The sequence below is a fragment of the Cervus canadensis genome, chromosome 9 (assembly GCF_019320065.1).
Source record: "Cervus canadensis isolate Bull #8, Minnesota chromosome 9, ASM1932006v1, whole genome shotgun sequence".
Taxonomy (NCBI): Eukaryota; Metazoa; Chordata; class Mammalia; order Artiodactyla; family Cervidae; genus Cervus; species Cervus canadensis.
Window position 1 is genome coordinate 81,528,843 of NC_057394.1, and position 25,138 is coordinate 81,553,980.

General features: G+C 40.6%; 1 protein-coding gene across 2 annotated transcripts; it reads left to right on the forward strand.

The window, feature by feature from the left end:
- The first annotated feature begins 3,588 nt into the window (after positions 1–3,588).
- MTMR6 (myotubularin related protein 6) lies at positions 3,589–24,871 on the forward strand. 2 transcript variants are annotated; one of them, XM_043478008.1, is made up of 15 exons: positions 3,589–3,733; positions 8,177–8,293; positions 9,782–9,944; positions 11,347–11,504; positions 11,681–11,809; positions 13,232–13,366; positions 14,023–14,136; positions 15,460–15,592; positions 16,343–16,452; positions 16,858–16,983; positions 19,478–19,527; positions 19,948–20,148; positions 20,528–20,659; positions 20,753–20,879; positions 22,692–24,871. In XM_043478008.1, exons 1-15 carry the CDS (start codon positions 3,710–3,712, stop codon positions 22,950–22,952), a joined length of 1,980 nt encoding a protein of 659 aa, XP_043333943.1. In that variant the 5' UTR covers positions 3,589–3,709; the 3' UTR covers positions 22,953–24,871. The 2 variants fall into 2 exon arrangements, with proteins under 2 accessions (XP_043333943.1, XP_043333942.1); XM_043478007.1 differs by lacking the exon at positions 14,023–14,136.
- The last annotated feature ends 267 nt before the right edge of the window (positions 24,872–25,138 follow it).

Genomic DNA, 25,138 nt, shown 5'->3' on the forward strand with positions numbered 1-25,138 from the left:
CTCAGTCTTTCCCAGCCTCGGGGTCTTTTCAAATTAATAAGCTCTCTGCATCAGGTGGCCAAAGTATTGGAGCTTCAGCTTTAGCATCAGTTCTTGCAGTAAACATTCAGGACTGATTTCTTTTAGGATGGTCTGGTTGAATCTCCTTACAGCCCGAGGGACAACCAAGAGTCTTCTCCAACACCACAGTTCAAAAGCATCGATTCTTCGGCGCTCAGCTTTCTTGAATCTCAGTTATTGCTTATATTTGCCCCCTGCCAGGGAAAATGCGCAGTGGACCGGACGAAAAAAGTTCCGAAGCGAGGACGATGTAAGGGTTCCGTAAGCAAACCTTACACATAAGAAAAACGGGGTTTTAAAGTGGATATTCCCTCTGGCAGGAGGATGAGGAAAGGTTTGCGGGCGGTGGTGCATTTGAGGTGCACCAAATGCGGGTGCACCTTGTTTTTCCATCAGAGGTTGTCACGTTACTCTTGCAAAGGATTTTCCTACCTGCTGGTGTTTCCCCCCACCCCCCCATTAAAATACATTTTATAAGCAACCGCCGTATTTGCTTTCCAAAACAGTTCCCACCAGGACACTGCCTTGATCAGAAACCCAATGACTCTTCCCGTGTGGTACTCAGTGGCTTATACGTGACGTATCTTTATAACCTGACATGTCACAGCTCCCCTTAATGCAGCATTTTCTCCTGCCTTGAGCTTGGACTACCTGATATGCACTGAACTGTGTCCCTCCGCAACTCACATGTTGAAAACGTAATCCCCGATGTCCTGGTAGTTATTTGAGATGGAGCCTTTAAGAGAGGCAATAAGACTTAGATGAGGTCGTGAGACTGGGACCATCATGACAGGATTGGTTCCCTAATAATGAGACACCAGATACAACACTGTAAAGCAACTGTGTGTCTGTGCGTGTGCATAATCGAAATGTTTAGTGGATCGGTCCTGTTGGGCTCTGTGACCCCATGGACTGTAGCCCGCCAGGCTCCTCTCCGTGGGTTTTCCAGGCAAGAATACTGGAGTGGGTTCTGATTCCCTTCTCCAGGGGATCTTCCCGACCCAGGGATGGAACCCGCCTCTCCTGCATTGGCAGATGGATTCTTTACCACAGAGCCACCTGGGAAGTCAAAGCAACTATACTTCAATAAAAATTAATTTTTAAAATGAGGAAAATTTATTTTAAAGGAAAAAAATTTGTTTGTAATTTATAAAAGTTCTATTTGGTTCTTCTTCATGTCTGCTAGATCATTAAGAAACTATTTTTCCCCCATACACTGCAGATATTTTCATCAAGTCTGATCTCTTTAAGCATAATGAGCATAATTTTCTTTTTTACAAACTAAGCCTGATAATTATGAACTGTCATTGCCACTTATGCTGTTCTTGCAAATTATCTGTTTAAGAATTGTTTCCTCTTGTGCTAGTTATTTTTATGGTGACTAATGATTTTCCCTGGAAAATTAATTGTGAGGGTTATTTAAATTTTATTATAGAGTGGCATTTCACCAAAAAAAAAAGGGAGGGATTTGTGTTTGCTCTGCTAACATTCCTTGCTGTCATTCAGTTGCTAAGTCATGTCCAACGCTTTGCTACCCCATGGACTGCAGCATGTCAGGCTTCCTTGTCCTCCATCATCTCCCAGAGTTTGCTCAAACTCATGTCCATTGTGTCGGTGATGCCATCCAACCATCTCATCCTCTATTGCCCTCTTACATTCCTAGGCACTAATCCCAAACGTTTAAAATGATATTCACAACCTGAAGGTTTCTTTGAAAGTCTTTTAGGTGGGATGAACTAGGTTATATAAATTTATCCAATAAATGTTAAGGTAAATTTCCTGCAGTATTCTGGGCACTGGAGTGGTTGAGACTCCTTCTGGTCCTGGCTTCACATAGGTAAAATCTCCCATTGTGCTCACTACCTGAGGTGGGCCCTAGACTTTGACTCCTGGACTTTGGGTGCTGCAAGAGCGTCAAAAGAGGTACTAAATTCACCTGGTTTGGAAATGGCCCTTTGGCAGGAATTTCTGCATCCTGCTTACCTTTCTGCGTACACACTTTCCCTTCCATTTTGCACTTGTAAGTCCTCACTCTCTTCTCAGTTATTTGGTACTTTATGGAATTCAATTTTCTATTTTATTTATTCATCCATACATTTATTTTGGCCATGGTGGGAGGCATTGGGATCTTAGCTCCCCCACCAGGGACCAAATCTGCACCACCTGCATTGGAAGGGCAAAATCTTAACTGCTGGGTTGCCAAGGAAGTCCCTTGATTTTCTATTTTAGATATTATTTTCCTTTTTTTTTTTTTTAAAGAAGCACAGACTCATCTCCTAGCCTATCAGATTACCACAAATGAAATTTTAATGGATTTTGAAAAACAAATCAATACAGAACAGTGTTAAGAATACAGACTCTAGAGTCAGACTGTCTGGCTTTAGCTCTGAAATCTAGGCTTTATCTGCTGCATGATGTTGGGCAAGTTACTTTATTGTATTTCACTTTCCTCGTCTTTAAAATGAGAAGGATAATAGTATTTACCCCGTAATACAGATAAAGCACTTGGTACTCTTTCTGTCACCTGGTAATCATTAGTGTTAGTATTGTTACCTCTCTATGAAAACTGAAAAAAGATGAGAAATGACAAGAGAAGAGAACGGGGAGATAGAGTTTTGATGATACATGTATGAAGATGTGAAATGGAGAAAATGACAAAACCTTGGGGGAAAATAATACAGAGAAAGGTTTTTACTTGCTTGGACTCATCACATAATTTTTAAGAGATGATGATATTAAACTGTGGAGATATCATGCTTTACATCACAATCCCATAATACTGGAGATGGTGCTGGATTCAGATAAGACTACATAAAATACAGCTGAGTGTCAAAGAATTGATGCTTTTGAACTGTGGTGTTGGAGAAGACTCTTGAGAGTCCCTTGGACTGCAAGGAGATCCAACAAGTCCATCCTAAAGGAGATCAGTCCTGAATATTCATTGGAAAGACTGATGCTGAAGCTCAAACTCCAGTACTTTGGCCACCTGATGCGAAGAACTAACTCATTTGAAAAGACCCTGATGATGGGAAAAATTGAAGGCGGGAGAAGGGGACGAGATGAGATGAGATGGTTGGATGGCATCATCGACTCAATGGACATGAGTTTAAGTAAACTCCAGGAGTTGGTGATGGACAGGGAGGCCTAGCGTGCTGCAGTCCATGGGGTCGCAAAGAGTCGGACACGACTGAGCGACTGAACTGAGATTCTCGTGAAAGAACTGCAGCTCAGACAAAAGCGGAAGTATCGAGATTTGGTGCCGTCCCCTGATAGGGTAAAGGGGCTCCAGGGACTCCCCGTCTCTCCCTCACCCACCGAATGCTCTGCACGGTCGGTCCCCACAACTTCGTCCACCGGGTAGAAGCGCGGGCCAGTCGCTATGGAGAGGACCACACTCTCCCGGGGATCGGAGAGCCTCCACCAGCAGGGGGCGCCGTGCGTCCCGCCTCGGGCCACGGGCGAGTCCGCTGCCGCTCTGCTCGCCGCGCCGCGCCCACTCCGCGCTCCGGGGTTTGCGGAAGTGTTTCCAGGAGACGGCGGGTGGGTGGCGCATGCGCGGCGGGCGCGGCGGGCTGGCGGTGGTGCGGCCCGGGTCTGGGGTCCTCTGCTTCACGGTGCGGCGGCGGCGGCCCGTGGGCGCCTAGTCGGGATGGAGCACATCCGTACGACCAAGGTGGGTGCACGGCGGCCGCTCGCGGCGGAGGGCCCGGCGGGCCGGGCGGCCTGGGCGGGTTTTCCGTCAGGCGTTCGGCGCTGGGGGCCTGCGGTCAGTCCCGAGGGACCAGCGGCCTCCCTCCCCTCCCGATCACCTGCTCCACCTCACTTTCCCTGGGGTGGCGGTTTCCGGCGCCGCTTCAAGCTCGGGGGTCTGTAGAGTTCAATCAGCTGCACAGACGAGGTCCGGAGAAGGGGAGTGTGACCCCACGTCTTAACGTGTCTGAGGGAAACGCTCTGCCGCTGAGCTCACGAAATCCCTCGCTTCAGTGTTGTGTGTGAAGGGCACTTACTAGGGTTGTGATCCTGGGACAGCTGTGAAAACGGAAGGGGGTGACATCGGAATATCGGCGACTTGCTTGACCGTCGGCAGTAAAGTTCATCTTCAACTTAGGGCTGGGAAGGGGAAAACAAGTCGAGATCAGAAGCATTGAATGGCCCACGCGGAGCCTTTAACAAAATCAGGACAAGGACCAGCTGTGAGCCTTGATTCTCCCTTCGCGTTTTGTCGAAGCCATCAGTCAGTTGTGGCCCATCCTCAAGTTACAGCTCCTGTAGGGAAAAGAACATCTTCTTTTCCGTCTTCTTCATCTATCCCAGGGAGAATGAGATGGATATCATTAAAATGTTTCACAAACCTTCCTAAGGTGGATTTATATTAAAGCTTTTTTTTTTTTTTAAAGAAAAACATGGTCCACATCACTCATTATCAGAGAAATGCAAATCAAAACCACAATGAGGTACCATTACACTCCAGTCAGGATGGCTGCTATCCAAAAGTCTACAAGCAATAAATGCTGGAGAGGGTGTGGAGAAAAGGGAACCCTCTTACACTGTTGGTGGAAATGCAAACTAGTACAGCCACTATGGAGAACAGTGTGGAGATTCCTTAAAAAACTGGAAATAGAACTGCCATATGACCCAGCAATCCCACTCTTGGGCATACACATTGAGGAAACCAGATCTGAAAGAGACATGTACACCCCAATGTTCATCGCAGCACTATTTATAATAGCCAGGACATGGAAGCAACCTAGATGCCCATCAGCAGACGAATGGATAAGGAAGCTGTGGTACATACACACCATGGAATATTACTCAGCTGTTAAAAAGAATTCATTTGAATCAGTTCTAATGAGAAGGATGAAACTGGAGCCCCTTATACAGAGTGAAGTAAGCCAGAAAGATAAAGATCATTACAGCATACTAACACATATATATGGAATTTAGAAAGATGGTAATGATAACCCTATATTCAAAACAGAAAAAGAGACACAGATGTACAAAACAGACTTTTGGACTCTGTGGGAGAAGGCGAGGGTGGGATGTTTCTAGAGAACAGCATGTATATTATCTATGGTGAAACAGACCACTGGCCCAGGTGGGATGCATGGGCCAGGTGCACTGGGAGGACCCAGGGGAATCGGGTTGGGGGGGGGGAGGGGGGAGGGGGGATCGGGATGGGGAATACATGTAACTCCATGGCTGATTCATGTCAATGTATGACAAAACCCACTGCAATGTTGTGAAGTAATTAGCCTCCAACTAATAAAAATAATTGAAAAAAAAAAGAGAAAAACATGGCACATGCTGTATCTAATAAAATTAAAGATGCTAAAAAGTAATCCCACTGGAAAAAAATTTCTCTTTGTATGTTTAAGAGAGGAAAGATAAAATAACTCTGGAATTCAAGTTACTGCCACTTCAAGTTTGAAGAGAGGGTGCCTAAGTTAAAGAGGCAAAGTAGTAGAAGGTGCAGAGGTGGAGAAGAGGACTAGCATACACTCAGACCAGGGTCTTGTCCTGGTTTCCAGTTTCCGGGTGTGTGTTAGGTAGTAGCTGTGTGCACCATGACTTCCTCCTGTGCCCAGATGAACCTCTTCATTGCATCTTTCATCCTGCTGGCCACAGTGTGGAGCACACAATGAAAAAATAGTAAAGAGTGAACTGAACTGAAGCAGTCAGAGCAAACCCTACTCCTCAGGATTGGTGAGAGGGGACAGAATGTTAGAAAATGTTTAGGATCCCTTGGCTTATTTTAAAGCTTTTCACCTGAAATTTATGATGAATATGTACCTTTGTTTCTGTCTCTGTAGTTGTAGCAGCCCTCATGCTCTTAAGCTTCTTGCCCATGACTTTCATTTGGTCTGATGTTTCTCTTTAACTACCAGTTGACGGACTTTAATTATGTCTTACCTTTTCACAATGGATGCATACTGGTGGTTTACTAAGGTGTTTTTATGAATTTTTTTTAAAGACTAAAAGATCTCGGACTAATTTCTTATTAACGTTACTTTTCAAATGTGCTGCTTTATTTCTTTGGGTTATTTTTCTAGCTTTAGACCATTCCTGCTCTCTTAAGTGCCTGTGAGTGAACTGCAGTTAAACAGATATTTCCTAGGTACTGTTACGTGTCAGGCCCACAACAGTGAGCTGAACAGACATTCTGAGAGTTGCTCAGTGAGCTGGATATCCCCCTAAATAATAAATTATTCTTAAAAGATTTTTGTTTCTATTACACATAGCCTTCACCTGGACAGTTAATTTGCTGCAAAAGTAACTGTAAGTATTTGAAAACTAAAAATGAATTGCTTTCAGTTTATTTAGCTGTTTTGACCTGTGCGGTTTAGTCACGATCAAGAATTGACTGTCAGAATAGTAACTGTGTAACTACTGATTTGTTCTGTGTTGTTCAGACTGGCTGTATTTGAGAAGTAATAATTACCTTTTATTGAGCAAGGGTATGTCAGAATAGCCAACTCTACAATGTGATTTCAAATATTTACAATTCCCAAATATGTTAATTTATACAAAATCATCCCTGATCTTTTACCGCTGCCTTTGGGGACTTTATCTCCATTTACGGATGAAGAGGAAGTCAGCTTCAAGAGTTTAAGCGACCGAGGTAGAGCCTAGATTTACCTCAAAGCTGTCTCACCCACAAACTACACAGTGGCTTTTCCATTGCCTCTCTGCTTTCAGTCTGTTTGTTCAAGTGTATTAATATTAATTCAGAAATCTTAATAATTCTAAGAGCTTTTTCTTCCACAAACAACTTCTTGACATAAGTAAATAAAGAAATAGTATTGTCTTTTGTACTGTTTTAGTCATTTTTAAAAAATTATTGCTTACTAACCAGAGATGTACCAGATAAAGTATTTTAGCTGACTAGTAATTAGATGGCTTTATAGTTCTAAAATTTAGGATCAGATGTATTATCCTATTTTGGTCACATTTGGCTTACTAACTGTATAGTGTCAATAAAGACGTCAAGTCTGAATTTGCGTTTCTGAAAGTGCGTTTCCAGGCTGTATTTGTGAGCAGCGTAGCAGCTGTCTCACACTTTGAGCTCTAACTTTGCCCTAAGGAGAGTCTTGCCAGGAAACAAAGGGAACTGTGCGGAAGCAGTCCTTTTTTATGCATCCTCTTTCCGCAGCCAGGCCCCAGTGCTTTGGCTGACATCATACGTTGATGCCAAATGGTGTTGTGCTGCTTGCTGTGAATGGAACGTTACAGAATGGAATGGGAGGATTTTCCTTGGTGCTCTGTGTATGAAAGACCACTTCCTAGAGCTGGTTAAAGAATGGAATATCCCTTGAAAATCTGATCCCACTGAGGCTCAAATTGAGTTATTTCAAAAGTGATGCTTTCTTCTTAGCTTGCTACGTGCCCCCATTTTTTTATAAATGCATGTGCAAAGGTTATTACTAAAAACACAGATCATTTGCTTGAGTAGCATTGATACTTAATAATAACCTTTACTTCCATGTATATGCGTTAGTTCTCTTTTCTTTAGAGCACTTTGCTTTAATTGCTGCAGGAAATAAGACAGATGAGCTTTAAATCCAGGTATCACTGTTGGCTGACCAGAGTGTCCTTTTTCAGCTGAGCCTCACACAGTTAAGGAGGAGTCAACAGTAGTTGATCCCATTGTTTTAAAGATGTTTATGTTTTGATGAGAAGTGTGTGGTATAATAAAGTTAGATTTTTATTTAAGGAAGAAATAGTCCTGAGCAGTGGTAGTTTACTTTCCTAACCCTGGATAATAACCTTATTTATTTCTTGACTTGCCAACGTACAAAATACATTGACTCTTGGATACAAAAAAATGTTTTTGCTTATTTATACCACACTCCTCCTCCCTGATTCCCTTTCATATTTATGTTAAATTTCTTACAGGGTTTTTCTCTGCAGGCTGTATTTGTTGCTGTAAGTAATACCAATGTTGTTGGTGGCTTATATATTACCCAAGATATATGAAATTTAACTTTCAACCTTAAGTAATCTCATCTTTTTGAACAGAAGGAGGAAGCAGTTTGAAACTGTACATTTAAGTACTGAGATAAAAAGAAGAAGAACTTATATGACTTTGTAATGAGAAATAACACTTTCTCTTTTTCAGGTTGAGCAAGTGAAGTTACTTGACCGGTTCAGTACCAGCAACAAGTCGTTAACAGGAACGCTGTATCTCACGGCCACACATCTGCTCTTCATAGATGCTCATCAGAAAGAAACCTGGGTGAGGCGGGCCTGTGCTGCACTCGTCACTGTAATTACAGTAATGGACTCGCGCCTTGTTTTCTCTGAACATGTGCAAAACAATGCTCCTGTTAGCTGGCTGTCTCAACTGAGGAAATTTCAGTCACGTGATTACATCTGCCCTCCTCTTTAAATAAAACAGTGGTGTCACTGGAGTGAGTGGCATTCTTTCTCAGTGGTGAATTGAAAGTGAAGCCCAGAAAGAGCACTCGAAGTTCCCAGGTGAAGAGTTAGAGCTGCCTCATCCCAGCAGGTGGGGGCAGCGCAGTGTTGTGTGAAGGAGCTTGTGTCGGAGGAGCCGAAAGACGGCTGTTGTCACAACTTAGGGATGTGGGGGGACTTGAATCGAGGCAGAGGAATGGGGAATAGCATGACTAGACGGCTTTTTTTATAATTGCCTTTTTTGTTTTAACTTATTTGATTTTATCTTTAAAAATTATGTTGAAGTATTGTTGATTTACAATGTTGTGTTTGTTTCTGTCATCCAGCAAAGTGACTCAGCTTTATGTTTACATACATACATATATCCTTTTCCATTATGATCTGTTACAGGATATTGAATATAGTTCCCCGTGCTATACAGTGGGACCTTGTTGTTTATCCATCCTATATGTAATAGTTTGCATCTGCTAGTTCCAGACTCCCACTTCTTTCCACCCCTACCTCTCTGCCCCCTTGGCAAACACAAACTTGTTTTCTATGTCTGTGAACCTATTTTTGTTTTGTGGGTATGTTGATTTTTATCATATTTTAGATTCCACATGTAAATAGCATATGGTGTTTGCCTTTCTCTTTTTAGCTTACTTAGTATGATAGTCTTTAGGTCTATCGGTGTTGCTGCAAATGGCATTATTTTATTCTTTTTTATGGCTGAGTAATGTTCCATTGTATAAAGCATATCTTTATCCATTCATCTGTCGATGGACATTTCAGTTGTTTCTGTGTCTTGGCTATGGTGAATAGTGCTGCTGTGAACATAAAGTGCTTGTGTCTTTTCGAATTGTAGTTTTGTCTGGGTGTGTGCCCAGGAGTGGCATTGCTGGGTCATTTGTCAACTGTTTAATTGCTTTTCAGTGGTCACTCCTCTGCCTTGTAGAAGATGGCTTAGAGAAGGTCAAGAGTGGCTATGGAGAGAGCCTGCGGAGGCTCTTTACAGTAGTTCTAGTGGGACCAGTGGAGACGTTGCACCCAGGGCCATGATGGTGGAGATGGAGAGAAGAGGACAGGGTACAAAGATGTTTCTAGGGTCCTGTTCTCAAGCTCTGATTGTGTGTAGAACAGGTACAGTGGTAGGGAGGTATCAGGCATGTTTCTGGCACGGGCATTTGGTCGTTTAAAAGCTTAAGTTTGAGTGTGTAACCTTGAAGACTGTTTGAGGAGGCGTTTCTAACATTTCTGCTCTCTAGCAGAGTAAGATGCTGAGTGCTTTGAAGGTATGACGATGAGCGAATGTTCTCTTGCGCTGTAGATACTGCACCACCATATTGCCTCCGTGGAGAAGCTCGCTCTGACGACTTCTGGGTGCCCCCTGGTGATCCAGTGCAAGAACTTCCGGACTGTGCACTTCATCGTTCCCAGAGAGAGAGACTGCCACGATATTTACAACTCTCTGCTGCAGCTGTCAAAGCAAGGTGCTGTTCTTCAGGACCAAAGCTTACTTCTCAATTGACGTGGATTCTCTAAGCTGCTTTTTAAATATCTCATTATTGTTATTTTGTACTTTAAGTTACTCTTAAGTCAAGGTCATTCCAAAAAATTTGGCCTATAAATAGTTAGAAACTTCTGAATTATAAGACTGGTTTCCAAAGAAGGTGTTGTTGTTCAGTTGCTCATTCGTGCCTGACTCTTTGTGACTCCATGGACTGTAGTTCACCAGGTTCCTCTGTCCATGGGATTCTCCAGGCAAGAATAATGGAGTGAGTTGCCATGCCCTCCTCCAGGGAATCTTCCTGACCTAGGGTTCACACCTGAGTCTCCTGCATTGGCAGGCAGATTCTTTACCACTGGGCCACCGGGGAAGCCCAGAGAAGGGGTGATAATAAGGAAAGTGTGAAACATTTAAAACCACTGAAAAACCATAGATTTATGTAGATGTTTTCAAAGTCTGTTGATCACCTGAAGCACAGATTTTTTTTTTTTAAGTGGGTATCTCACAACCGAGAGAAATGATGTGGAAATTGATTCCAGTTAAGGGCAGTCAGCCTCCTCTGATAGCAGTGGGGTTAGTACATATAATCCAGGGGAGTGGAGCCTGTGGGGTTGACCTCTTCTTTAGCAGAGGTGGCAGTGAGGGTGTGACACACCCTAAGGAGGAATCACATCACTGCTTATGCCCCTGGGGTCTGCAGGCTTCCTTCCAGGACATGCTGGAATCTGTTGCTGTCTCTTGGTGGTGAAGCACACAGATTCCTGAATGTTCCTTTGTGTGGAACACCTGGGTGGCAGTGGTCTAGGAGCGGGTCCACGCTCACTCCCCTCTCCCAGCCCTGCAGCCTGTGCCATTGATCCCAGTATCCCCAGGGCAGCCACGTCTTACAGCAGGGATGGCCCTGTGACTTTGGGGCTTGGCCTTGTTCAGGAGGAAGTGGTCTCTTGAGCTCTACACAGTCTTTGCTGGTTTGGGTCCACACTGTCCCGTGGTGGGGTGTGTGCTGCCTCAGGTTCTGCATGCCACCTCTGGCTTTCCACTAAGTGCACACTGGGCTTCCAGTTCACATCCCATTTGGGGAATGTCTACTTGTATCTTTAAAATTTTACTTTGAGAAAAAGGAAATATTGCAGTGTAGTATTTAATGCGTGTGTATTGTTTACTAGCTCTTGCTGATTTTATAAACTGAATCTCAGATCAATATGTGTGCCTTTAGGTATAATCATCCATTTCAAAGAACTGAAGTGTTAAGTTGTAGTATGTTCAGATGTTAGCTGTCTCTTTGAAGATTTTTTAAATAGATAAAACTGAAAAATTACTCTCATTTGTAGTGTCCTAAGTCCTAAAAGTTGCCTCTTAACATTCATGTGTTTTGTATACTGTAGCAAAATACGAAGATCTCTATGCGTTCTCTTACAATCCCAAACAAAACGATGCCGAAAGACTGCAGGGATGGGAACTCATTGACCTCACCGAGGAGTATCAGAGGATGGGAGTGCCCAATACCAACTGGCAGCTGTCTGACGCCAACCGAGACTACAAGGTACCCATCTCCCTCTCTGGAGGTTCTCAGAATACAAGGTGCTGGGGTCAGGGACCGTCAGAGCAGGAACTTTTACTGTTCTTGCATTTAGTGAGTTTTAGAGGTTTTTAAAGGTGATTTTTAACCTGGTTTTAGAACTGTGAGTAGAATCATTGTGTTTTGTTTGATTTTTACAGATCTGTGAAACTTACCCCAGAGAACTGTATGTGCCCCGAATAGCAAGCAAACCAATAATTGTTGGTAGTTCCAAGTTCCGGAGCAAGGGGAGGTTTCCTGTTCTCTCCTACTACCACCAGAGTAAGGAGGTAGGGAGTTGCTCTGACCTTATTAGTGGGGTACGAGTCCTCTGCAGGTCTAGGTGTCCAAAAGAATACCCATCTCTACACTTAGAGGTCACCATCAGTGTTGCCGATAGAGAAGTGTTGACCTTTCCCTTGATTATGTTTCTGAAATTTTGAAACAAAATTATCCTGAAATATGGAAACTTTCATACTTGTCACCTTCCTCCCCTCACCTTTATTAGAATTTTAGTCGGGTTTTAGAAGGGAGCAAGAGGTAAAAAATAAAACTTTAAACAGAAGTTCCTCATCAACTTTTCACAGAAAACTCATAGGAGTTTTATCACTCTCATTATAGCCTTTGTTTGACACATCCATATTTGTGTACATTTTTTTAATTGGAAAACTGGGCTGAACTTACAGAAAATAGATCTGAAAAAAAACCTCAGGCAATCTGTATTTTCTTCTACTATTTTCTTAAATTTCCATGATCTTATTTTGTGTGTGAGTTTAAACTGTGTGAATGTGAATTTACGTGTACTTTTTTCCCTCATGATACTATAATTGTAATGTTTGGGTAGGGTCAAGTTGGAGTTACTAAGAATGAGGTTGGAGAAAAAGTATATGGGTCTAAATCTTAGAAATCTTTTTTAAGACTTTAAGCAACAGTAAATAATCCAACACACACGGCTTATTATAGATATTTTTGCCCTCTTAGATTGACTGTATTTTAACCAAATTTGAATTGAAACTTATTTTTCTCATAAGTCTCATTATATATAAACGTCAGTGATTCTAATTAGATATCGGAATGACTTTGGAAGGTGAAAGTTCAAATGTTGCTATTTTTAAAAATTCTGTTCTACATTTATTGACTAATTTACTTACTTGAACTTGAAAGAATCTTGTAACGCAGAGCACAGAATGCAGGTATCTGGTTAGGTTACCTGATAGGGAATCAAACAGTTGTTACTTCTTAGGACCAAAGATTTTGGTTTGTTTTTTTTTTCCATCAAACTCTTGAGTAAGGAGGTATTCAGATTTCTTAGTAGAAGAGAGTATTGAGAAAACTTAGGTAAATGTCAATATGTTGGAAAGTATTTAATACAAATAGGATTTCCAAGTTAAAAGTGAAAGTATTAATCGCTCAGTCATGTCCAACTCTTTGCAACCCAGGCTCCTCTGTCCGTGGACTTCTCCAGGCAAGAACACTGAAGTGGGTTGCCATTTCTGTCTCAAGGGGATCTTCCCAACCCACGGATCGAACCTAGGTCCCTGCATTGCAGGCAGATTCTTTACCATCTGAGTCACCGGGAAATCTAATCGTCCTGTCAGCTTTTAAACAGATTGCACATTTAATTTTAACTGTGGGTTTTTTCTTTTAAGCATGTTTTCAAGATGTGTTATAGACTTCTCTGGATAACCTGCTTTCTCTCTTTCTATAACTAGGCTGCCATTTGTCGCTGTAGTCAGCCGCTGTCAGGGTTCAGTGCCCGGTGCCTCGAAGATGAACACTTACTTCAGGCCATCAGCAAGGCCAACCCAGCCAACTGCTACATGTACGTCATGGACACCAGACCCAGAGTATGTGTCCAGTACAGCCTGGCAGTTCACTGTCTCTGCTGATTCAGTTAGTGGGAGCCGGGCACTGTGTCCATGTTAAACATGCTGAATCCTAGTTTTAAATGAACCGAGGCTAAGGAAGTCAATCTTTTACAGGATACCAACTTAGGAGACCCAGTTCCCAGTAACCCAGGTGGTGATTTTTTATGTCTTCTGATATATGTACAAGTTTAGGAAAGCTGAATTTTATATCGGGAGCTCTAGATGGTATATCAGCATTATGTTATTGTGAAGTATGTTGTGAAAATTAGAAATTTTCACTACTTTTCTTTTCATCGAATTTTTAATTGGCAAAACACTTTGTGTTAAAATGATGTTCCTTAATATGGAATATTCAAGAAAATAAGGAAAATAGTGAGCTAACTTAAGAAACATTGAACTAGAGAAATGAACTAGTGAACTAGTTGAACGTTGAACATTGAACTAGTGAACAACAAACAATTGTTCTGTTAGGTATCTATCATGTCAAGATAAATTTTTATCTTTGGGACAAATGTCTGAATCCCTTTTTCCTTTTGTCAGTGCAGTAAAACAACCAATTCATGTAGGATCCTGAAACTAAAATAATTAAAATCCTCAACAGTAATAGCTAACATTACTTTTAATTTTTATTGTAGCATCGTGTGCAGAGCTGGTGGGCTACACAAAAGGACATTGGCAGAATTATAGTGAGGATTTCTTCAAAAATCTGGAATGATGAGAAAATAAGAGAAAGCGATGAGAAAAAGCGAGTGAGCGATACAAAACACAATTTTAGGCAGCTTTGTTGAAAGGAATCATTAGCTGTTTTAGAAGTAATTCTCATCATTATGCAGTTTTACAAAAGATAATGGAGAAAAAGAAGATAAGAGTAACTTGTGTAAATTAAGTATTAAAAGTTAGAGATTGATAGTTTGATAATCTTTGTTTAACAAAAAAAAGACTTTCTTAGAAGTCAAGAGTGTTGGTGTTATCTCTTGTAAGAAAAATTTTGGTTTACTTCCTAGTATAATTTGAGTGGCTTAATTGCATTGCACTATTTTTAGGTAATATTAGATATAAAGGATGACTGTAATTTAAAACTTTCTGAACATGAGGTCTGAGGGTGATTTGTTTCTCAGGCACTAATATCTCATATAATTGATGTCCACACAAAAAATGTATATCTTTATTTGATTGTTGTGTTTTACTGGTTAAACCTGAGTAGCAATAATGTGGAAGCATTTTATAAATATCTAAGTCTTGCCTTAGTTATCATAGATCCCAAATTACCAGTGAGTCAGTAGACAATGTAACTGTACTTCTTACCAACCTGAGCCCCAGTCCACTGCAAGAAAAGCAGTTTTTTCTTCCAGTTTAGGTTCTGTTTCATCCAACTCCTTAAGACTATTGACAAATATCATAACACACCATAGGAAATCCCAGTCTCAAAGAATTAAACATGCCAGATAATAACCTCTGAGAGCATTTGATCTAATAACCTAAGACCATGGGCCCATAGGCAGTCTTTTCTCCCTAGAAATCAGGTTGTTTTGGGCCCAGTTCTTGGAACTGTATCAGGCTAGCTCATTGCATGCTGTGTGGTATACTGTGTAATCTGATCCCAAGTGACCTGACCTATGTTTCAGCTGTGCTTCAGGGTCCCTTTGGCTTTCTGAGTGATCAGGTGCTCCAGGCTTGTTCTGAAGTGAGTCTGAAAGTTCATTCTGTAACAGCTCTGCTCAACCCTGAATCGTGTAAAGTTTAGATGGGAGATAATTCTTTTATAAATTTTGAAATGTTACAAACATATGGAAGACTGACTACACATATGAATCAGTTTCATGAATTATGCGTAGGGAATTTCTTGTCTGATCCTTACGTAGCAAGCGTGTTGTTATAGGATCCTCTGTACTTTGAATAATATAGATGATACTTTTCAATTATTAAAAAATGGTAACACATTCAATTTTGATGAGTTCCTTTAAACTCTGCTAGCTAAAAGGTGGTTTATTTAGTGTTTTCATGATATTTGGTAAATTAAGTTAAAAGAGAAAGGCAATTTGTCTCTAAATTTCTAAAACTTAAAATTTTAGCTGAATGCAATGGCCAACAGAGCAGCTGGAAAAGGTTATGAAAATGAAGACAACTATTCTAATATTAGATTTCAGTTTGTTGGAATTGAAAATATCCATGTCATGCGGTCCAGCCTTCAGAAATTATTGGAAGGTACGATTATTGCATGCCTATAGGCAGCTTTGTCCAACAGAAACAATGCTTGTCACAGTATAAAATTTAAAGTTACATACTTAAAAATTTTCTAGTAGTTAACATTCAGACGTGTAAAAAGAACAATTGAAATAAATTTTAATAATGTAATTAAGCTAATATATTAAAAACATTATGCTAACATGTAATCAGTATAAAAAATTAGTAAAATATGTTTTGGTTTTTTCTCTTTAAGTCCTATAAATTGGCTAGGGTGTCTTTTACACTTGCAACACATCTTAGTTTGGAATACTCACATTTCAGGTGTTTAATAGCGATATTTCAGTAGTGGCTACTATATTTTGGGGTGGTATAATTCTAATGGTTTTACAAAAAAATACTATTGTTTAGATATTTTCATCAGTCAGTACCATGAAGATTTAATATATAACAATGTTCTGTTTAAATATTAGGCTATCTTTCCAGTCCTGATATGGAATTTAAAAAATTAAAATATCAGACTTTTTAATTAAACGCTTGTGTTGGAGATTTTTTTAAAAGGGACATTGGAACATTTTTTTTCTTTTCAAAGCACAAGGAGTGACAGAAAAATGTACCCAAAAATCCATTAATGAGCTTTTAATAGCATGTCTCCATGTATGAAGAGTCTAGCCTGTTTGTTGTGTCTTCTCCAGCTGGCTCCCTGGGGGTCTCTTGAATAGAAGTGGGGACTCAGGCTCCTGCCTAACTGGACTGTCTCTCTCCTTGCAGTCAACGGTACCAAAGGGCTTTCCGTCAACGATTTCTACTCTGGTCTGGAGAGCTCAGGATGGCTTCGCCACATCAAAGCTGTGATGGACGCTGCGATCTTCTTAGCCAAAGTAATGCTTTACCACTCACATTCGATCGTGGTCTTTCCGTGGTTCGGAAGGAATGGGTTCATTCTGTGGGGTGCTCGTATCCTTCCCAGTCAGATCGCTCTTACTACATTCTGTCTCTGTAGTGAGATTTACTTTAATTGGAGCTTTAAAAATATCATATAGCAGTTAATATAGGAGCTTCAAAAGAAATTCCCCAGCGCTTTGAAATGACATTTTTGTCTGTTTTTTGTTTGTTTTGTGTTTTGTCTTGTTTTTTGGAGATTATGCTCTGACAGCATTATCACTGCAACCCTAGCTCTTCTTCATGATGCATACCTGCTAATCTGGTTTTTTGAGTAAGTAGAACTTACTGACTTACCTAAAATGTGTCCTGGTAGAATCAAAGTGTGTGGTCTGTCTTTTCAGGCAATCGCGGCTGAGAGCGCGAGTGTGCTGGTGCACTGCTCTGACGGCTGGGACAGGACCTCGCAGGTCTGCTCCCTGGGCTCTCTCCTGCTGGATCCCTACTACAGGACGATCAGAGGGTTCATGGTAAGGGCTTGCTTGGCCAGGCCAGGGGAGACAGCAGGAGTCATTTTGATGTTTACGTCTAAAGAGCAGGGTACACCTGGGCTCCAGCTGGTGGAGGGCCAGCTGGCAATGTCCTGTAACACACAGGACAACCCTTCAGCAGAGGGGTACCTGGCACAAAATGTCGGCGGTGCTGAGGCTGAGAAACCCTGCGTTAGACGAATTTCTTCTTGTGCCATCTCTTTGACAAAAAGTTTTAAACTTTTTTTTTCTCCTGCAAAGTATTGCAATAGAAGTATTCAGCATTTCTCCCTTGTTTTTAATCTCACAAATGTAAATAATGTAGTAAGACAAGACATAGGTAAGAGTACTTATAAATTATATTCCAGAGGAAACTTTGTATTTAACACACCTTCATTTCTCAGTCGTAGGTACACGTTAAGTGTTAAGTGTTAGTTGCTCAGTCTTGTCTGACTCTTTGCAACCTTATGAACTGTAGCCCGCCAGGCTCCTCTGTCTATGGGATTCTTTAGGCAAGAATACTGGAGTAGGTTGCTGTTCCCTTCTCCAGGGGATCTTCCCGACCCAGGAATTGAACTCATGTCTCCTGCATTGCAGGCAGATTCTTTACCTTCTAAGCTATCAGGGAAGCCCAGGTACACATTAGGAAGCTTGTTTTAAATCTGAAGAGACAGTTTATAGCTGGACAGATTTTGTTTTGTGGCCCTGAAACCCTGGCTCCTGGGTTTTATTTACCTTTTTAACATATGATCAGATTAACTTGTGTTTTCAAACTTTGCATCTTAACTGAGGGCAGGTACATAAGTGAAAAGCTGGTAAACAGTTTTCCTTGGTTTAGAATTACTCTACACAGTGCCAGCTTAGCAGGGGAAGGTTGGACACCCCCAGATCCCTTTCAGAACCGTTGTGTTTGTGGCGCCAACATATTGAATCGGGGACAGGCCAAGTGGAAGTGCTGCTGATAAAGTGCAGTTCCGCTTGCCTCCAGCATGTGAGACAAGATGTTTCCTTGGCCGTGTTTCGCTTGCATTGTCTTGATGTCCAGATGAACTCAAGCAGTGACCAGTGCCTGTGTGAGAGCCTCCCAGACCAAGGAGCAGTGAGAACTAAAGCGTGGCTCCTGCAGGGGCCTGCAGGCTGTGTGAGGGGCGGGCCGGGTGCAGAAGAGCGGAGTGGGCTGCAGGCCTGAGGAAGAAAAGTGTGGCGTCTGGACTTCACCCTCCCTGGGTGGCGAGAGCCGTTAAATGCAGGAAGAGTAACGTGCTCAGAACTGTTTTTTAAAAAATGGCTTGATGTCTTGAAGGCAGAGGGGTGGGGATGGAGGCTTGGAGACTTGCTGGAAGCTGCTAGGACGGCTTACGGAGAAAAGAGGGCAGAGCTAAGGCAGTGCTACACAGGTGGATGGAGGAGAGGGTGCTGGGTCCACCTCCAGGGAGGTCAGGACAGCAGCGTAAGAGCTGTTCTGGGACTGGAGGTAGTGCCAGAGAAGAGTCCTCCCCTAGGATGGTGCTCAGGCTCAGGGCTCAGGAGCAGGATGGATTGTGCGACTCTGCTCTTCACTTGAACAGCAGAGGAGTGAGTTTAGTGAGAAGGGTACTGAGTTAAGTTTCAGAGGTGAGTGTGTCAGAGGGTGGCAAGGAGCCCACGGTAAAGTCCGGGGCTGCAGGTGGAAGAACAGGTGCTGGGAGTTGCGGGGCATGAATGTAGGGAAGCCAGGATCTGAGCCCAGGCACTGTGACGTCAGGTTCTGCACCTTACCCTCGAGTGCTGTAGCCTCTTGGAGAGATTCAGGACAGAGAGGAGCTGAAAGTGACAACTTCGACAGCGAAAAGGATGTACTTGGTGATTATTTAATGAGATTAGAAAGTATGTTAAATACTACAAAGATAATATTGTTATGATTAGACCGAAAATAATTAGAAGCCTACTATTTTAATAAGAGTTGTAATAGAGAAAACATACAGAGTTCATTCAAGAGGTTAGATATCAACATTTGAATTTGAATATAAACTTTTCGTTGGTTTCTTTACCATTATTTTTTCTTTTTTTTTAAGTATCAATATTATGGAAATGATGTACAGTAAGCCAAAAGATTTAAACCATCCACCCCTGTCTACCACTCAGTAACCACTGGTAACCTCCGGGTTTGCATTTTCCTAACCTTTTTCTGTACATATATCATCATCACTCATACAAAATGCAGTAATGTTTTATAACATGCTTTCCACTTAAAATATAGTATTTAAATGCAACTGAAAAAAAATAAACTTAAGTCACAAGACTACTATACTTCTTTTTATGAATCATTTTCATTTTCTGTTAGGCCAACCTGTAATTCAGATTCTTGCTGGTTTTTGCCTATAATTTAAACAGTTTTATTTGCCACCATAAGTTTAAAAAGTAATGTGTTTTTAAGATGACAGGATTGAATCCATTCTAAACAAAAAAGGAATTGAAGGGGGTTGTAAAATGGATTTTACTTTTTCTCATTAAGGTTTTAATAGAAAAAGATTGGATCTCCTTTGGACATAAGTTTTCAGAGAGGTAAGTCACAATGTACATTCAGGTATTTTGTAAAATTAATACAACTAGTTTAGATGACCAGAATGTTCTGGTTCTTCATGATGGGAAATGAGAGTGGTGTGAATTTTTGTATGAAAACCGATGTAATTTTTTTTCAAGTCTCATACTTTCATGAATTCTCATGGCAGTTTAATTACCTTCCTTTTTGTCTGGATTGTAGTGGTTAGAATGTAATAGATCCTTTACAACTGTGGTTGAAAAACTCATAAATTGTTTCAATAGAAACATGACAGGTTTTGGGGGTTTTTTTAATGCCAATATAACAATGTTTTAGGACTTTTTTTTTTCTGGATGGGGGTGTATGTATTTAAATTTAACAGTACCCAAACAATTGACCTCTTCCAGTGCCATTTTCAAAAGCTTGTACTTTCTGGGGGGTAGGTGTGGCCATTTGGATGGTGACCCAAAGGAAGTCTCGCCGGTGTTTACTCAGTTCTTGGAGTGTGTGTGGCATTTGACTGAACAGTTTCCACAAGCCTTCGAGTTCAATGAAGCGTTTCTTCTTCAGATCCATGAACATATCCATTCATGCCAGTTTGGAAACTTTATTGGGAATTGTCAGAAGGAAAGAGAAGAACTCAAGTAAGACAGTTGTTTGAAATGGGCTTTTTTTTTCCCTATTTAGCTGAGGTCTAACATAAATTGTAGTTGAACCTAAACTATCTTGACAATATGATATAGAACTGGGTCTTAACATGAATATTTTGCTGTCTGTATTTCTGCAGCTGAGTAAGCTCTGAGCACCCCTCACACTCTTGGCTAATGGTTAAAAATTTCTTTTGAAGTATGGTGTCTGTGCAGACAAGTATGTATAACCTAAGTGTGAAAAATTCAGAGGTGAGGTTAGACTGTGACTAAAAGAAAAAGGGGAAATTAAACCTGTGTGGGAAATGATTACCTGCTTTATAGGAGAGTATCAGCGTCTCTGGGAAAGGTCTTCATGTTTATCTCATCACATCAGGTTGAAGGAGAAGACGTATTCCCTGTGGCCATTTCTTCTGGATGACCAGAAGAAGTACCTCAACCCTCTCTACGGTTCCCAGTCTCAGAAATCGGCAGTTCTGGAGCCAAATACAGTGTCTTTCAATTTTAAGTAAGGTGGCATTATTGAAATACTTAATTATACTCAATTTTTCTCAATTTGTTGAAAAAAATTTTCTATTTTTTGTCTGTTTTTGTCATAAAGGTTTTGGAGAAACATGTACCACCAGTTTGATCGAACATTGCATCCTAGGCAGTCTGTATTTAATATAATTATGAACATGAATGAGCAGAATAAGCAGTTAGAGAAAGATATCAAGGACTTAGAATCTGTAAGTATTCTGAAGCATCTTGTGTGATATATTTGGAATATTAAGTTAGTTTAAATCCTTATTTGTGCTCTCAGTGTAAATCAGTATATATAGAAATCTCACGAGTACCTATGGTTGCTTCAAAATCAGATCTCCGCTGCCTTGAAAGGTTGGTTCAAATCACATTTTCTGAATTTTGAAATATATTCAAATATTTGAAGTATATAGGAAAAAGAGATATAATGAATATTAGGGTATTCACCACCTAGCTTTGTGAGATTTTAGCATTTGTCATATTTGATTCAGATCTTTCCTGTTTCTCTCTGAAGAAAAGGAGCATTACTGATCTGTTTGCAGAGCCTGCGAGCCGCTGCTGCGTGCTCCCACCCGCTCTCACTGCACTGAGCCTGGTGTTGGTCCCTCCTGCCCATGTTTTTATACTTCCTCTATATATGTTTGTATCCACAAACAATTTATCACAAGCTTTTTTTGGTTTAATATATTATTTTTATTATGTATTGAGAAAACATAGAAGAAAACAGTTTTCTATAAAGGGCAGCAAACTACACGATTGCCCAGTCCCTTCACTCCGCTTCAGGAACCACACATTTTAAAACTATACAAAGGCTGTCACACTGTCATGCTTCACCTTGCTCTACATTGTTCTGAAATTTGTCCATGTTGGTACATGTACCTTTAGTTCATCTGTTTCCTCGGTGACTACTACCTGATATTCTCTTGTATGACTGTGGCACAGTCTGTCAGTTCGGCTACACTAGACATTTCAGTTATTTGCAGTTTTGGATTTCTGTCACAACAGGTGAAGTTGGATGACTTTTCATGTTTTTGTTGGCCATTTGGTTTTTCCCTTTCTGCATGCGAATGGCCCGTTCAAACCTGTACTCATTGCTCTGTTGGCGTATTTGCCTTTTTCTTACCAGTTTCTAAGAATTCTTTATATACTAGACACTAATTCTTATTTAGTTAAATATATTACTAATGGCTTTGTCCAGTCTTTGTTTTTTCCATTTTCTTGATGGTGTGTTTTGTATAGATACTGTGAATTTTAATATAGTCAAATTCATCAGTCTTTGTTTTACGCCTTTTTTAATATCTTTTTTAAGAAATCCTTCCCCACCCTAAAACATCTCTTTACCATTATATATAGCCAAAAAGGATCAGTAAGTACATGTTTTTAAAAAGCCTAACCAGTTGTTATATCTCAGTGAGACTGTCCTGTCTGCCTTTGAGGCAGGGCTTTTGCTGGTCGGCTGTCAGATAAGGAGGCCATGACCGTGTGAGTGACCTGTCCGAGAGGCCCTAGTTTTAGGTGGCACAGGAAGGTTATCTGGAGATCAGTCCGAGGATCTGTGGAGTGTGAACTCTGCCAATGAATTCTTTTAAAATCTGTTAAAATAAAAAACTCTGTCGTGTTCTAGCGCCTGTTGTGCACGCCTAACAGACCCGTGCAGGCTCACCACAAACAAAGCTCATCAGGCCAGCAGATCTTCAGCTAAACGAGTGTGCGTGTCACATTGTACAGCTGGGATTTCAGGGTGACCGTCTCATACATATTTCTTACATTGTAAAATGCTTACTTTTTATCCTTTCTAGGAAATGTATGTGCTTTTCAGATATGAAGGTCTAGTGACCCTCTTCGGATTCTCAGTCCTGTCTCACCTACACTAGATTTTAGTTTTTGAGATTTAATTTTGCATTCTACATAAACAGAGCATTTGCAAAAGCGGGATCTTTTTCTAGCTTTTATCTAGTATATATTGAACATGTGGAGTGTGCAGCTCATAATTTCTTTCAAATTTGACTTTGTTCTAGCAAATTAAGCAACGTAAAAATAAGCAAACAGATGGAATTCTCAGCAAGGAATTGTTAAATTCAGTCCGTCCTGAATCACCCGCCCTCAAAGCCACCCTGAGTCTCAAGGAGCAGGCTCTGCTGCCTGTGAACGATGTTCTTCGAACTATAGAGGGCAGTAGCCCTGCAGATAACCGCTACAGCGAGTACGCAGACAAGTTTTCCAAAGCCGAGCCTGCGGTGGTCAGCCTGGAGTATGGCGTGGCCAGGATGACCTGCTAGGCTCGAAGAGGGCTTTCTGGCTGCCGGCGGTGTGATTATTGTGAGGGTGGTCTGTGTGCGTGATGCAAGGAATTTGCCTAATAATGATCCTAGAGTTTAACAGGTTAATCGTTGAAGTCAGGGTGACAACTACTCTTGTGAGAGAAGTCAGTTTAATTGCATTTCTAGCAAGGAATGAATGACTTTCATTTCTGTAAGAAGCAGGTGATATATTGGCCAATGTACTCCAGACACAGTTTGTACTGTATACTAGTAAAGTGACCTGTCTATATGATTTACATGTTAATTGCAGCCAAACATGAATAGCTTTCCATAAGTATAATTTGATTGCCAGAAGACTCAACTGACAAAGCCGTCCTTCACTTAATAATTCACATGGCATGTACTTTCAATTATGTAACTATGAGTGTTTGCAAATGTTGCCTATCAGTGGTGTTTATTGTTGAAGTGCCATGAAAAATATTTCTAAGAAAGCCTTAAAACCTCAGTTTACTCATTAATCATTATAACACTCTTAGGTTTTATAGCCAAGAGCAATGGTTTGTTCTGTTTTGCTTGATCAGCCTGGTTGTGTTTGTGAGGGGTTGCTCTCACACCGGCAAGAGCTGTAGGCCCTACGGAGACATGGTCAAGGGACACTGCCAAACTCAGGTGTGACTGGTCCCACTTCTGGAGTCAAAACAACCAAACTGGCAGTTTAATTCTGGTTACTATTTGTTTAGTGCTACATTTCATGACTTATTATTCATAGCTTCAATTGTTGATTTCTTGTGCTTAGATTTGATCGTCTTTTCTGAATGGATTACTGCATCCTATTGATTCTTATTTTGTGGTTGGCCTTATTCCTTGGATAACTGTGTGAGTTTACAAAGCTAAAGCTCTAAATTGTTATTAGAAACAATGAACAGTACATATATGTATATTTGCAAACTGTTTTATCTCTCAGTGAATTGTTCTTCCTAGAATAAGTTTTCAATTTACTCAAGAATCTTTGGGTTTAAAAAAGGGAGTACAGATAGTTCAGATTTTGCTTGGTTGCATGAGTTTTTCTTTGTGACACATTATTTTCTTCTCTGTTTTCATAGAAGAGAAAAAAGGAAAATTAACACAAAGGTAATGTTTAACAAAAAAATTCAATGCTGGGAAGAATTTCATTTTGCCATGTTACAGTAACTGTTTATTCTCTGTACTAGTACATATCGTTAAAGTACAAGAAAAAGAAAAAATAAAAGAAAATTACTTTCAGTTGACAGTATCACCCAGCTGGCTTTAAAATGGAAAATTCAATGTGGGTGACACAAGCTGTGATTCAGGGGTACTAGGAAATCTGCATAGGATCCCTTCTGCTTCTTTTTATTATACCTACATCTGTTATATTGATTTTAAACATAAACATCTTTTTCAAATGGAAAAACAGGCTTTATTGTATGAGCTTATCTAATCCTATTTTTTCAGTGCTTTTCTGTAATGCATTATGTAATAAGAAAAACACTTGTTTTTTAACAGTAATAGAAACACACTGTAACGTATAGTCTGTGATTTAGCCAAGTCTATTTCCACATTTGAGCCCTGGGATGAGAAACTTAATCTCTGTGACCATAGAAGGGAAGCTCTTGTGCCTTGTTACCTGGTTCCAGGTGCTGACTGTGGTTTTAGGATCTTCCACAGCACCCTTCCTATCTTCAGCTCTTTGGCTTATTGTTTTCATCTTCAACTTGAGGCATATATATGTGTGTTCATGTGCTCACATGTGGACTGAGAAATCCGTTAACATCCTAAGTGACCTACAGGGTGTATGTTGATGAAAAGTAGATTGTGTATATCTTATAAGATTGGATTTGTATTCAGTGTGTTTGGGAGTGTATAGCATGTACATTATTACATATATTATTTAAAGGTAATTAAATGCTCATGTTTTACATTGAATTTTTTTTTTTAAACAAATGGGATCTAGTTGTGGTACGTTTTTTCCCTCACTTAGGCAAAATGACCTGCATATAACACAGTCATCACAGGGTAAGGTTTGAGCATTTCACGTTTCAAAAGTGAATGTTGATAAATAGTAACATATATAGAAATCATTTTCAAAATACTTAAAATAACCATAGAGGGCTGAAAGTTTCAGCAGATACAGTTGATAATGTCACTGCATTTTCCTTTCGATCCTGTCACTTCCTGATGTCACA

Excerpts from the sequence above, each read along its gene's own strand:
- MTMR6 (XM_043478008.1), top strand. The coding sequence starts at position 3,710 with ATGGAGCACATCCGTACGACCAAG. Across the intron at positions 3,734-8,176 it reads AGCACATCCGTACGACCAAG|GTTGAGCAAGTGAAGTTACT; the intron begins GTGGGTGCACGG and ends TCTCTTTTTCAG. Across the intron at positions 11,505-11,680 it reads ACGCCAACCGAGACTACAAG|ATCTGTGAAACTTACCCCAG; the intron begins GTACCCATCTCC and ends TGATTTTTACAG.